At 49.4% G+C, this 15731-nt stretch overlaps 1 protein-coding gene across 3 annotated transcripts in view; it reads right to left on the reverse strand.

Annotated features, from left to right (window-relative positions):
* Window positions 1–15731, reverse strand: part of LOC117223952 (uncharacterized) — a 96202-nt gene that overhangs the window by 17703 nt on the left and 62768 nt on the right. Inside the window, exons 3-5 of one of the 3 annotated variants that reach the window (XM_076521705.1) lie at window positions 11542–11634; window positions 11331–11374; window positions 1179–2158 (exon numbers count right to left, since the gene is read on the reverse strand). In XM_076521705.1, coding sequence (XP_076377820.1) covers window positions 1179–2158; window positions 11331–11374; window positions 11542–11634 — 1117 coding nt within the window. Of the gene's footprint in view, window positions 1–1178; window positions 6057–11330; window positions 11375–11541; window positions 11635–15731 lie in introns of those variants that run through there. The other 2 variants (XM_076521704.1, XM_033476561.2) reach the window with 2 other exon arrangements.

Raw genomic sequence — 15731 nt, forward strand, 5'->3', positions numbered from 1 at the left:
AACGGCTCGATGGACAAACGCTAATTATTCCTGAAGCTTGTAAGATGATCGACAAATGTCTTGCGTTCGTAGCATCGGATAAAAAGGTTCGGACGATTCCATCGGAAATTGAAAATCGCAGCTCGTGGAAGACCAAGATTTCCATGCAGCCGAACGCCAGCTGACCTATCCCAACCAGTTCTTATCAGCCCCTCGAAATCGGACTGTTCGAAAGTCGACTGATCCCAGTGTTAAACGAGGTGGCATCGGACGATATCGTGAATTGAAATTGCGACATGCTAGAACAAGAGCGACGACGACGACGACGACGACGACGATGAGAAGGGGGGACGTGAAGCAGACGACAACAGGGAGGAGGAAAGCGAGAACGGCCGTTAGTAGGAGAGAAGACTGAACGGCCGCGGCCGTGCGGGGGTCATGGAACGGATCAGCTGATCGGAGGCGCACGCCAGAGTTTACGAGTTACGGCCGCCAATAAACCCGGCGGCGTTCGTTGTTGCTCATGCGACGTTTCATGGGTTCCAGGGAGCCGAGAAAAGGACGCTCGAGTGGGGACAAAAGAGAATGACCAAATACGTGAATGAACGATGACTCGACGACCCGTTTATGCGACGGGGGCCAGTTTCGCCGGCGGTTTTTCACATTCCCAAGCCGGGTCGCCGTTTGTTCCGGGCCCGGTTCCTAATCGATTCGGAGCACGATCCTTACGCTTTCGCTGCTACCAGTTCCCGATCATTATGTCTCCGATTTTCTCAACCCCTGTACGATCAACCAACCTAGGTACTCGTTTTTCGCATTTCGTTTAACCCAATCATAGGATACTGAGGCGTCGATTCGAAGAACGAACCCTTTGCCTTCGCTGTAATGCTACGTTCGTCAACGAAATCACCTCCAAGGACTAAAATCGAAGGCGCAACGTCTTCCCAACGGAATCGTCCGAAGATCGACGCGCAACGAAGCCGAGAAAGACGCAAACCCCCTAATAAGATAGCAAGATAGAAAGTATAGAGCTTGGTAGCAGCGAAAACGTAACGCGACCTCATCCCGAAGGCCTTGAACTTTATCAAGTCGTTAGAGCTACGTGACCGTGCCGTGGTTAAACGTGTCAACGATTCGCCGATACTGTACCGTGAGATGGAGATCTGAAAGGAAGAATCGTGGCCGGAGTTGATGCTTACCTGGTGGTGGGTACGGGCTGGATGTGACGGGCTCGGGTGCCCCGTAATTCCTGAGTCCCCCGTATCCGTCATGGGGGAACGCGCCCTCGGCGACCATGGCGGCGGCGACCCTACCCCGGTCGTCCGCCGCGGACGGCGTCAGATAAGGGACGCCAGCGGGCGAGTGCGGATGATGATGGCCGGCCGTGTCGACCGGATGATGCCTGGCGGAGGAATAGGGCGCGTAGTTGCACCAGCTCTGCGAAAAGCTCTGATGGCAGGAGGAAACGCCGGAGTCGGTGGCGCCGGATGCCACGGAGGACGAGCCCCCGGTGGAGGAGCTGGTGGTGGCCGCGCCGGCCGAGTTGTAGGACTTGTAGTCGGTCGGGGACGCGACGGAGGCCGCGGAGCCCGCGGTTGCCGCGGCCGGCGACCAGAAGCTGAGGGAGCCGGCCGCCTTCCGGTTGTCCCTGGCGGAGCCGGAGGTGGAGGTCGGGTCGGCCGCCAGGTTGTAGTAGGTCGGGGGGTTGTTGCCCCCGTACGTCTGATGATGGTTCAACGAGTCACCCGCGGCCGCGGCGGACGAGTAGTGCGAGTCCTGCGGGTGATGGGGGCTGTAGCTCCAGCCGCCTTGCGAGCCCGCCGAGGACGAGTGGGAATGACGAATGACGCCCGCTGGTCCAGCGGCGGGCGCGCCCGATGACTCGACGCAGCCGACCTCGCCGTAGGAGGATGCGGCCGGCGTCGCGGTCAGCCTTTTCGCGGGAATATGGAGAGGACCTGGCGCGCTGTTGCTCGCGACCGACGAGGCGCTCGGCGAGGTCGAGCTGGCGCTGGCTGTCGGTGCCGGGGGTGCTGTCGCGGCCGAGGAGGCTGGCACGGCGGGCGACGTCGGTGTCGTGGCTTGCTGGTGCGAGCCTGGCGTCGACGTGGCTTGCTGTTGCTGCTGTTGTTGCTGGATCGAGACGAGGCTGGAGGCAGTCGGCGGGACCTGTGGCGGGCTGTCCTCGTAGAGCGATCCGTTCATCATGGGCAGCCACCAGTTCACCCCGGTGGAATTCCCCGCTCCGGTGGCTGTCCCCATCGGCGTGACGGAGCCAGGGTGGCCCACGCCGGAGCCGCACAGCGGCGCGGCGTGAACATTGTCGTACAGCGTCGCCGTCGAGCAAGCCACGTGATCGGCGATGGTGCAGATGGTGACAGTTGATTGCCGGTGTTATAACGACGACGCCCGGCAAGGCGGCGATGTCGGCGTTAATTGACGGCGGCGACGACGATGACGACGATGGTTCCGTGGCCGATCGAAGGGGATCGATCGGTGGCGAGGATCGGTGGCGGCGATCGACGGTCGTGACAGACAGGGCGAGCGTGCGGGAAAAAGTATGAAAGAGAGAAGGAGAAAGAGAGAGAGAGCGAGAGAGAGAGGAGAGAGAGAGAGAGAGAATGCGTGTGTGCGTCGAGACGATACGCGCGAGGATCACCAGTCAACCGGGAGCCACGATCGCATCGCGTTGTTCAGCGATCGAGCGATTGCGTTCAACCGGCGCGCGCCGCGTGTACGCGAGTCCAAGGACGAGCGGGAGCAGGCAAGGTGAGATAGCCGAGGTGACGGTGCGCCTCGCACGGAGGAACGGTGGAGGAGAGGGAGAAACGAAAACAGGGCCGCGGGAGCAAGAGAGACAGGAAGAGAAAAAGAGGGATATAGATGTACAGATATATATATATACAGAAAGAGAGCAAGAGAGAGAGAGAGCGATAGAGCGTGGGCGGTGGGAGAGGGATCGCGTTAAAACGGCAGTTTTTATCGTTGAGTTTACGAGGCCGGTCGTCGCGACGAGGCAGAAGCGGATTCGCGGTATCAAAATACCCGCGAGAGACCGGACCAGACAGGTCGAGACCGAGACGAGACGGGACGAGACGGGACGGGACGAGACGAGACGCGAGGCAATTTCAAAACGGCGAGGAAAGGAGGAACGCGGGAAGAATCATCGTATACCGAAGCAGCGATCAAGCGTTTGCTCCGTGGAATCGCGGAATAAATAAAGAAAACGCGTGCGGAAGGCAGAGAGGAGGCGCGCGGAAGGTGGGGATAGGGAAAATCGTACGGGTGCGAGACCGTGCGAGCAGGGTTGGCGGAGCGAGGAGAGGGTGTGCAGCGGCGCGTCAGACAGGTGGAGGGGTAGGTGAGCAGGGGGTGGAGGGAGACGGCACCGACAGACGGACAGAGAACGAGGATCCGATGGAGTGACGGAGAAAGGCGGCGGACGAGCACCGTTCGAGTGAAACGGGGAAAGAGAAAGAAGATCCGGAGAACGAAGGAGAGAAAGAGAGAGAGAGGAAGAAAGAGAGAAAGAGAAAGAGAGAAAGAGATAAGGAACCGTGAGAGAGGGAGACGAGGACGCCCAGGGGCGCGATAAAATGCGTAGCAAATCCGTCGAGAAAAGGTCCATGCACCACCACCACCACCACCACCACCACCAACGCGACAAACGTCCAAGACGACGACCGAGGTTGATCGAGGTTGATGGGCCACGTGCGGGGACGTGGTCGGTGGGTCGTCCAACAGCGATTCCAGGCGATTCCCAACGATTCCAGGCGATTCCCAGCGATGAAATGGAGCAGGACAGGTCCCGGAACGGTGGCGCGAGGCGAGAGATGGACAATTGGTTGGAACAAATCAAAACAAAAACGACACAGCACCCTTTAGTTAACAGTCGTTGAGGCACCCTTCGCGCGAGGGTAGTTAGCGGCTACGGTCTCCCTTCGTTTAGGAATTAACTATCTATGTATATATCCGGTCGAGTCGGAGAAGTCAGTTCGCGATCCTCGGGCCACGGCGGAGCGGACAGATCGGCGAACAGTACGCGGCTAGAACATGTCTCGGGAACACTTGGCAATCGAGGCGGCCTGGCATTCGAGGAGAGGATCGTACGCGTCCCGTCGTACGCACAAGTACGACCACGTTCCTCTCTCTCTCAGTGCTCCGATCTTCGTGTCGTCGTCCCGGGCCGGGTCATGCTCCAGCTGCATGTCGTCCCGCCAGCTGCCCCGACGACGGAAACTGTCACCCTGCTCATAACTTTCGCTGGATGCACACGCGACACGTTTCGTAGATCCGCACTCCGCTCTCACCAGTTCTGCTCGCTCTCGGTCAAGAGGACGAGAACCGTGTGAACCGTGTGAACCGTGTGTCCGCGATCAAACTCTATCCGTTCCTCGAACGAGTCTTCTCTTCCCGATTAATCCTTTTGCTGGCCGGGGGGCGGGTTGTCGCAAGAGGGTTGCAACAGCATCATCGGACCGGTCGCGCGGCGGGCCAGGAGAAACGTTCCGTTCGTGGTCGGACGTGGCCAGAGGTCCCTCGGCGGGCCACCGTCGTGTCCCGTTTTCTTTTCCGTCTTTTTTTTTTGCTAGGCCCGGTCCCCGAAAGTCAGGTAGCGGACCCCAGGAGAGCGCGGCCCGAGAGGTTCCTCAGGTAGAGAGAGGCCCAGTCGGTCCCCGTGGCTGCCGCGGTACACACACGCGCGATGTTTACACACACGAAAAGACTCCCTTTCTTCTCTCTGGCCTCGCTGAGCCGAACTGAGCGTCAACTGAGAGCTCTGCCCGCGGCTCGGACGCGCAAACGGGCTGAACGCGACTCGGGCGCGATCTCTCGGATCGTTTGCCAACCAAACCCTCCACGGACACGTCTCTCTCTTCCCCCTACCACTCGGGCTCGGCCTCTCCTCTACCCTGCACGTCCCTCGTCCCAGAACCTCTAATCTGCCCCTCTCTCTCTCTTTCCGTGACGCGACCAGAGAGGAGAACCACGAACGCAACGAGTCACGCATATACTACACGCAGCCCGAAACCTCCTACGAAGGCTGCTCAACGTCCTGCCAGCTCGCGCTCCTTTTTCCCAAACGGTCCGTTTTGCCGGAACGAAAGGGAAACCCTCTGACCCCGATCTCTCGACGGGCCAACGCAGCAATCGCAGGTGCCAGGAGGCCTCCTTCTCGCTCTATCAACCGATACATGCTGGCCAGAGATAGGCACAGGGATCACTGGTTTCGCGCCATTGGAGTCCTGCCGCAAGACCTGCAGATGGAGTCCACCTGGACCTTAAGGCTTCGCCGTTTCTAGACAATCCGCCGTTTCAACCCCTTCAACCTTTCAGATCGCTATCTGTACGCTATGGGTATCGAGTTTTATATTCGCTAGTCTCCTTGGATCAAGGATGTCGGGGGTTCAAGCTCTTCTGACCGAAGATCGTTTTCGTTTTTCGATAGGACGTCTTTTCAAGCTCCCCTTTCACATTCATTGCGACGCTCACTGTGTTAATTAGTGATCAAATCGAAGATCCTATTCGGTATAATCAGACTGCGGAACTTTGTGCAAAAGAAAAATTGTCTGCGTGAATTGCAAGAGATAGGAGCGATGCACAATTTTTGATCTATCTTCAACCCTCTAACCGAGGACGACTTTTATTTGTAATGCGTCCTAAGAATGAGATTAAAAAGGTATAAAAGTGTTACATTTTCAGAGAATCTGAGCATTCTGTTTAACAAGGAGTAGTAAAAGAAACCTAAATTAAAAGAATATTTCACCCGCTAAATTTTACAAAATATTTAGAACGCGAATTCCACGTTGCCAGCGGTCGGAGGATTAATCATTTTAGTAAATTCAAATTTATACATCAACATTTTTATTTTCTTTAATAAAAATGTGTAAAATCTGCTGTCTAGTTACAGCTTGCAAACATTTCCCCAAAAATGTAACATTGATAAAGGGTAGGATCGATTCAACCTCAATTTTTTAGAAGAATTCAAGAAGATCAGCACCCTCGGGCCCTTCAACAAAATCTTCTCTGTTGCATCAACTGCAAACGAGGATTCTTCAACTTCTTTGAAACATTTAGGCCTCGGATTACATATCTAGCATTGCTTCAATAAATTTTTACAAAATCTTTAGATGGTATATCCATACTTTTCCAGCGTATGTCCGAGTCTAACAGATTCCTCGGCAGTCTAAGAAGCCTGAAATCTCATCTTGATCGACCCCAAACGATCATCCCCTCGTTTTCCGATTCGCTAAAAACCGCGTAAAAATCGACGATTGAACGAACGAGGTTAAAAAAGCGAGAATCGATTCAGGGAAACGCATCGGGCCAGCAGGTGCAACGATCGTCCTCTTTCCACCGACACCGCAGGGTCCTTTGTGTCCTTGCGCCGAGGCATCCTCTCGCGCACGGAGAGCTTTCGCGTCAGTAGCCACCGTCGTCGCGCTTTTTTCCCGGGCGTTTCACCCTGCGAGGCACGCGGTCAATTAACCGAGAAATTTATCGGCGCCCATGAAACGCTAATTGCTCTCGCGACTCGCTTCTTTCTCGTCTCCCTGGAGAGTCCATCTTCCCCGCCGCTTGCCCTCGGAGGAGCGGGTCTGCGGAGAGAGCCGGCCGGTGTTTCGTCGCTTAAACGCGTCTGTCCTGTTTGCGGCGCACCTTTTACGACCACCATTATCTCGGCGAATAACGGCTACCTGTTATCGTTATTGAATTATTTGTCTAGAACGGTGTCTCCGCGACGGAACCGTAACCGCTGTCTTTCGAGCCCGGTCTAATTGCGCTGGCGTGTCCCGCCGAATTCGCTCGGGTCCTATCTCCCGTCGAAAATCCTCCCGGCGAACGTTCCTGCATAGCGCACCTCGGCACAATGAATCCTTTGCCATGTCGTTCTAATTATCATAAGCAGCTTGTCTTCTCGGGATTCAACTGTTGCCGAAGCTGTTATAATCGTCATCGTCCAAATCCGAGGTATCGACAAATATTGCGATCCTTCGCTATGCCACCTTCACAATCAATTTCATTTCATTAAAATTTTTACACAAGATTGATCAACGAAGATCTAGGTGGTCCTACAACCGGGTGACAACCAAAAAGTCACCTATCCAAGGACTGATCTTCATCGTGCAAGGTATCAAAAAATGCTTTTTCTGTGGCATTTTCAGAACAATTTTCGCAGAAAATTGATCAATCAGCTAAGTGCCGCTAAAACTACAAAAACCTTCCAGCTTCAGGTACCTAACTCAAGCTCGTCGAATCAGCTACCTCAAATATCCAGAAAACTGCTCCAAAACTCGGAGCCGAAATAGTCGAAAGGAAAGAGCATCGGTCGAATAACCGTGGATCGAACGACGCGGAAGCGGATGAATGGACAATCGCAGGATGATCGAGCAGATAGCGCGTTTCTCGCGATGTCACGCGAGAAAGAGAAGAATGGATGATGTCTCGCGGCGGGCACGATCTCTTCGCGGTGCGTGCGTGCACGCACACATCCGACGTTCCTGCTTCCTACACGTGCACGGCCGCGCGGAACTCCGGCAATACGTCATGGCAGTATTGCAGTCTAAATCTCGGTACTTTTATGGGGCAGTAAAGTAAAACGGTCTGACAACAACTCCGGTGGCACATACGCCTTCCATCTGTCCATCAGGCGGGCGCGCGCCACTAGATCGCGCCACGCGCGGGACCTCGCACCTCTCTTAATCGACGCCGACGCGTATTCGAATCAGCTGGCGTCGGGATAGGTCTTATCTATGGGGCACTCATAACGTTTTCACGCCGTCATTACCTCGGATTCGAGCTTAACACGTTCAGCGACGACGATCGACCATTGAAAGTCCCACGTAGTCAAAGCGATTTAATTAATTAAGCTAGAAAGTTGAAATTCGTCATGGCGGATGACACTGGAACTCCTTCGAATCCGAAACATCCTAGTCAAATCTAGTTTCTTCGAATATCTTAGAATGAACGTGAATTTTCAAAATTGGTCAAAAATTAGTATCACCCTTATGCGATCGACGCGGCGCCCGTTGATTGAGTGCTTGGAGATTTTGGACTAGGGCGACTTTTTAGTGAAATCTTAGATCTATGGGACATTGATAAGATTCTAGGGTCCGTGAAACAGTAGATTTCGGGATCTACAAACTCCAAAACTGGAGACAAATGTTATGGTGTGTAGAAAATTCAGGGGTCACCGGGTTAATCGAGCTAAGATCGAGCAGGAATTTTGGAAAACCGTGAAACATTGTTGCAAGATTCTTCAACAATGTTTTTTTAGGGAAAGTATGAAGTCTGCGAGAGAACAAATTCGGGAGAATAAATTTGGATTATCGTAAAATATTGTAGAATCGAAGGGAGATCGTAGCGAAAGGTAAATTTCTACTAAGAATTGCAACAACTCGGACAAGAGAAGTGCTCGCAGCAAAGGTTAACGTCTGATACAATTTCTGGCGTGTAACTGAATGAATATTTGACCGGGCAATAAAATTGAACGACGTTGAGCCGCTTTGACGAAACAGTGAAGTGTGGAACTGTCAATCAGCGAGACAGTAATTTTCTCATGGCCCAGGTTAAAAGATCTGGGCTCGTTAAACGAAGTGCTCGCGACCCAATTGGCCCACGCCATTAGAAGCGTTTAACGCTGTGAAGTAATCCTAGACAATGTTTTGGGTGGTCCTCTCGAGGAGACTCGTATTTCACGGGATACTTGAAAGGTCGACTCCGGGTTTGGGATAGTTTGCCTGGCCACGACTCTGTGTCATAAGTTTGAAGAAAAAGTGACACGTACGAAGCGTTTTCCACGATGCATTTAATCCTTGTCGTTAAATGGGCGAACGTTGAGAAATTAAATCCAGAGAGTACAAAGCTTGCTATTTAACACTAGATTTACGAAACCCGTTAAAATGACGGGTCACTAATTTTTTAATTTACCATTATTCGTATCGTAAAGATACATTTACGAGTTACTTATTCAATTTATATGTCACTCACGGCAAATGTTACAATAACATTCGTTAACAAACACAATAAATGTCTTATTGTTACTTATATAAACTAATATAAAACAGCTGTTTTTGGTGCGCCGTAAATCTAGCGTTAAAATCCTTTTAAGTACCTTTGATGTTATATATCGTTATTCATTAGTTAAGAATCTACATTTGTTTACGCGAAAAGGCACGTAATTATTTAAAATAAATCCTTTCGATTGCCTAAGAAACTTAACTCAGATAGCCTAGCAAATCGATCGTCGTTCTGCGAATTCTCTCCCGGATGAAGCAGCAGGATATCGTCCAGGATAGTAAATATCCCAAGTTTCGCGGATCGAGGAAACGTCGTGTCGAACTACTAACAGTAGAAATAAGAGAAGAAAACGAACCTTTTCCCGCAAAATCGTCGTCGAACGTGAGACGCGCGCGATGAACCTGCGACAAGCAATAAACATAGCGTCGGTGAGAGGTGGCTGAACTTGAGATCGATATATAAACGACTCGCGCGTTGTGTAATTGATCCATTAACGGGTTTTTTATTGGCGCAATAACGCGCTGAGCAGAAGGCTCTCCCCCTCTCCCACGGGATGGAATCGCTAAATTTCCGAGCGAATTCTGTGACGTTCGCCGATTCCGGCTGCTCGCGACGCCACGCGGAGCCGAGCGGAGCGGCGTATCGATAAGCAGAATCCTTCCTCGTAATCCGGAACGAGCGATCGACGTCGAATATCGTTGAAGGGAAGCGGCCCGCGTCGCCGAAGAAAAGTTTCATCGTTCGCTCGCTGCCTTCAGCGTTTCGCGAAGCTCCGCGAACGGTCCCGTGTCTTATGAGAATATTTGGTCGGACGAAAAGCCGAGTTCCCGAACGGGTAACGGCGAATTAATGGCCGCGTGTTGGCCGCGCGTTGGCCGTGCGACCCTTATTGCCGAGAACCAAACTTGCTCGTCGAAGCACCGAGCCTCGGTTGGCAAGTAACAATGACCGCAATTTCTATGGAAACGATTTGCGTAGGGAAATCAGAAATAAGTTTGTAGGCTGACAAACTCGTTAGACTCTCCTGATTAGCGAAGGAGATTTCTCTTCGATTGTAATCTCGAGAGAATGATTCGCGGGAATGTGGAAATTAATTGAGCGACAAATAGTGGTGAATAAAGAAAGCCGGGCCCGCGGTAAAATCGACGTTCTGGGTTCCGATAAATAAACAGCTTTAGGCCCACAACGTAATAAATCGTTCACGACAACAAACGATCGATCGTGCATCTCGAATGAGATATTACAGTACCCGTTACTGCAGTCGGCTGATTAAGAACAGCCTACAGCCGGAGTTTGATTAATCTTAATTCGAATATAAAGCTGGTAAAATTGCGAATTAGAAGATCCAAAATCGTTTTCTGTATTGCTCGGACCGACCAGGAAACACCGGCGAAGGAATGCATGAAGTTAACGAGCAATTCTGCCAACCGAACTCGGAATCGATCAGCATTTTTACTAGATGGTTTACGGTCGCAGGAACAAATTTCAGCGAACAAGAGTTTGCTAATTAGCAGGAAATTAGAGGGAATGCCTGGAGAAGATTGGCTTATAACGGTTGGATGTCGCGAGTTTATTAGCGTTTCCCGGAATAATGGGAACGATAATTCGCTCATTAGCGCAGAGATAATGAGTTGGATCGGCGAACGATCGTGCACGTGGTATCGCGGCCAGGAAGCACGAGTCCCTCTCGAACACGAGTGCGATAAATCGCGGGGGAGGCGCAGGCCACCTGACGTTTGTTGTACAGGCGACGCGATCATGAATGGACTTTATAGCGACCCGCCCATTTATAGGTAGTATGCGCGGTTTAGTGGCTATGGGTTTTAGTGCGACGCAGTTGTATACAATCCTCTGTTTACGGCGAGTACGTATAAACCGGGAAACGGGTCGCTTATCGGCGGATTTTTCGTTCGAGATTCCCAGGTCTCGGCATTAACCCGAAACTTCTTTCTGCACTCGTTTCATCGGCGAATATATGTCCCGTATCCTCTCGTAATTATTCACGTCGCTCCTCCCTTCCTTCGTGCACTCTTTCTTTTCGGGGTGCGAAGCAAGATCTTCTCGAATCTCTCCCATGACCTCATTTCCATTTATTGCTTCAATTTTTACTTTCTCTATTTGAGAGAAAATATTTCTCTTTTTTCGGAGAAGAGATGTTTCCTTTTTAAGATAGCGATCTCATCGCTTGATCGCTTGTGTGTCATTGATTGCCAAGTGTCGCTCTTATTGGACATGTTCTAGCCCCGAGTGAACTTTCGAAAACAATTTCCGAGACCTCGAATTTATTTTAAGCGTAACGACACGAGAAAATAGGAGCTTGCGCAACTCACCTTGTAGACCGGCCAGTGTTCCCGGCTGGAACACGCGGGAAAGCCTGGAACATTAACAGAAACGATGTTAGTTGCTCGCAAGAAAATGCAGAATATCGTGGAGAAATTTTTGTTGTTAATTTTGCCGAAATATTCCCGAATCTTCGTAATCTATTCTGTTCGAGCTAAAGGTAAATTTTTCGAAAGCTAACGTGGCGTGATTGATTTTTACCTGCTGCACAGCTCGAAGGGGCGGAACGTCTTCTCCACGGCGCCGTACACTTTGAGGCCTTTTATTTACTGGTCCACGAAGAAAAACATCAGCCTGAAGCAAAAAGACCGATGGAAGATTAAGCGGACCGATCGCCGATACGGTGTTCCATAACGCATCGTCGTGTCAGCCTGATTTTATGTAAGCTTTTGTGCTTGATATCGCGCCAGGTATAAAGTTCCGTATCATGTTCGCCGGTTAATGGACTCGCAGCTCATGGCAGGATGTTCATGGTACCTTAGAAAACTCGCTTTCGTCCACCTTCTCTCCTAAATATATTTTTACGTCTACGCCGGATAAAGGGAACACGGGACAGGCCGAGACCATTTATTAATAATCATTTCCTAGGATCAACTTGCCGATTTCTAATAATTTTCTATCGAGTCGTTGGTATCAATGTTACGCCAATAACGTGTCAATTATATTATCGTGTCAACAATAACGTTGAATAAATAATGTTTTTGGATATCGAGCACAGCCCGTGGAGATTGTATCCATTTTCAAGCAGCGAAATCTCCCCAGAGCCGCACCCCAAAACCGTTTTTCCCACTCCAACCTCGGAGAATCGAATCGTGGGCGTGCCTATGAATTTCGATTTGCCGCGCGTAGCCCTGGGTAAATATCAAAACCGAGGCTGAAGGTGAAAAATGTGGAAATGCTCTCTGGAGGTGTTTGCCGAGTCAAATCTCCGGGGGTGAGTTTACGGCGGATCGGTGAACGCTCCACAGAGGGAGATAGGTGTCAATCTAGCGCGCGAGAGAGACCGCCAACAGGGAGAAGAGAGGAGAGAGATTCGTAACGGTCTGACGGGGACGACGCGTTTCGGAAACGTTTGCGCCACGAATAATTTCATTTCATAGCGATTCGGAAACTCTTCATTGATTTGGGACCATCAAAAATTGCCGTTCGATGCTTCTACACGTGGTATGAATTCTTTGAAACTATTAAGCATTAACTATCATTTCACAGACTTTAGCTAGTATAGTTAAAATATCAACAGAAACCGGCGCGTTTTCGTTACGAAGAATTTAGTAATTTTTCTTTCGTTGTTTAACATTAAACCTACGATACATGGTCGAATGATCGATTTCATATTCTTTATTATAAAACTGTAGAAATTATAGAGATAGTTTCGAAGAAAATAGTTCAATTTTCTTAAATGAATGGTATACTGTCGTGCTTCAAAAATAGATTTTTGAAATGGTAAAGCAACTTTTTATTTAAATAGTAGTTACATGTAGAAATAGCGTTTCAAATATATTTAATTATGTAATGGACACACGTGACTAGTATTTCAAAAATAGTTTATTTGTCAAATTCTGTATTACACGAGGAGATAAAAATATTTAGTCTATTTAGTATTTAAAAAATCTATTTTCTCCCAGCCCTGGTATATTCTAGTAATAAAAATGTCGAGAAGTTTAAACTAATTCTGTTGATTTTAAGGTACAAAAATTATTGCCCAAGTGACACAGGAGCTAAAAATGATTTTGCAGTAGAGGGAAAAATATGTTACAGTTTTGAACAAATTCAGTCTCATTGTTCGGTAGTGCTCGATAGGTTCAAAGTAAAATCCGCACCAATACTTACGAGTTCACGAAAATGCAACCATCTCAATTATTGGCACACACAAAACACTGATCAATAACCAAATTCTTTCGTCCACCGCGTATCCGAAAACTTTGTCAATCTCCGCCATCGAGACTCGCCCCCTCCGAAGGCGCCGAATAAAGGAAAATGATTTCGATAGCTATCTCGTAGTTCGCAGACGATAAACGTCGACGGAAACACGCGTGAACGGGGCAGTCGTTAACGAAGAGTGGTGTAGCGATCGCTCCACCCGAAATCCGGCCGGTTTACCCCCGTACCGTTCTCGGTACACAAATCCCGGCCATCCGTGTTGCACAAAAGGGTCGACAAGTTTCTTTCGTGAAAGGGAGCGAAAGAGACATTTGATGGGAGAGGGAGAAAAGCTTGGCGAAATGTGGGCAGGACGTGCCGCGGCTGATATTACCCAAGGAGAGTCAAAGTAAAAGCCGTGAGGGGGTGGTTTGGGGGTGGTGAGGGGGCAGAACACGTTGGCCAGCGTGTCGGTGTGTACAGAAGAGATTTGAGGGCGCAACAGCCGGACACGAGAAAGCTCTCGCAGCCCTGGTGTACTCTGGAGGGCCGAGGGGTGGCCCTTTCGACCCTCGATTTCAGCGAGACAGCTCGCGGAAGCCGTACATTTGTCATTTGCGCCTGTGAGCTCGCATATCGAGGTTTAATTCAATTAAACGTCCGAGCAGAATTGCGCTGGTAGTCGCTTTTGGCAGCGGACGGTGCCTCGATCTGATATTTAGGGGAATTTTGAGGCGTGGAGGGTTGATTTTTAATCTTCTTGCTTGTGAATCTTGCAGAAGTATTTGTGAAAATGTGCAGAATAAGGTCTGATCGAATAAAATAGCTTAGGGAAGCTGCTTTGATCCAGGGTCTATGAGAATTCTGAGGCTCGTGAGACGAGAAAGGGGTGAAAGATAGAGCCTTTTTGTAATTTCGTTTGTTTTTTAGAGATAAAGAAAAAATTGACGAGAAATGCTAAGCAGCGTTCCAGTCAATTCCATATCGGACTTGTTGGACGTTTCAATTCAGGGGGACTGCGCTCGGAATGTTACTATCGCGGAAGGTCAGTTAAAAAATGATCAGACGGCCGACTGGAAATATAGGACACTTCACCTTGACCCGTGGATTACGGGGAAATTTATTACCCTCCAAGTGACTTTAACGCGCGTTTTCGATAACACCCTGTGCCACTGTAATGGGTCGATATTTATCGCCTCGTTATCCCGCGGGGGTGGTTTATGTGAAGTAGACGGATTTTTCAGTAAACACCGACCACTATACAGACCGCGGGTTACTAACCGATTGAGAGCCGACTTTCGATCACTATCCGACGTCTGGGAACTTGCACGACCTCGAAACTCGTGCTAAATAATTTTTTTCTATTAAGAAACGTAATTTACAACTCGACAAGCTCGATCTTCAACGATTTATATCGACGCCTTTCGTGCAAAATCTTGGCCAGTCCATTCATTAGTAAAATTGTAGTCACTGATATTTTATAAATATTGTTCGAAGCAACAAAGTCAGCAATGATTAGACTGAAAATCTGTATCAAAAATAAAAAATGTCCTACAGCTGTTGCAAGAAAAGTAGGAGTAACTTAGAAGTTGCAGTCTTCCTTTACCAATCTTCGTAAGTCGTATACACATTGAAATTATTCACTGTTTTTAATCTACCTCCTGTTTCTAGCAATAATGTTCGCCTCCGCTGGGAACAGCGAAGCGCTACGTTTCGACGGTGCACCATTTTATCAGGCGGAGTCCAGCCGTGAAAAAAGCGGCGCAACGAGCCCGAGATAATTAAAAAAAATCCGGTCCCCGAGGAGCAGGCTCCAGTCTTAATTCACGCCGGGCCACGGGCACTAAACCACGGCAGAAAGGGTTGCATTCATCGTGGCCGACACCCCTTTCGGAGATTACGAAACCGGAGCCGCGAAAAAAAACTTTCTGACGAATTAAATCTCACGGAGGAACACTGGCCCCACACAAACAGAGCCCGGGAAGAGTTTCCTCGTAAAAGAAATATTTATTCGAAGCCAACGACGGGATTGAGCAGTGGAGCTCCGGATTTTTGGGGGGCTTAATTAAATGGAGGAAAGTATTCCCTTCTTTATCCGTCCCTGGCAAACTAATTAAATCAACGTTCATTAATTCCATGCTGTTGTTGTAATGAAATTGTTCGCGAACTTTATGCATTCGTGAGAAAAATTAATACATCCAGTGCAAAACAGTGAAAACATTCGAAGAGTGAAAATACTGTTGCATTATTATCATTTCAATAAAATCGATAAGCAAGAAAATGTATGTTCACGTAGCCTCTATATCTTCTAATAAATGCGAACAATTTTTATTTTACATAAAAGTACGGACTATACTTTGAACTAGACTTACAAAGACCACATCCAAGTTCACCCTTTCAGCAATCGCAAGGAACGGAATGATAATAAAATTATTTAAAATAAAAAGCGAATTAATCTTTCAGCCAGCACGTCGTTGACTTTTCGCATCGACCATGACAGCATCCCCTAAGCGGCGAAATGTGAGAGCATC

Source organism: Megalopta genalis, chromosome 5, assembly GCF_051020955.1.
Source record: "Megalopta genalis isolate 19385.01 chromosome 5, iyMegGena1_principal, whole genome shotgun sequence".
Taxonomy (NCBI): domain Eukaryota; kingdom Metazoa; phylum Arthropoda; class Insecta; order Hymenoptera; family Halictidae; genus Megalopta; species Megalopta genalis.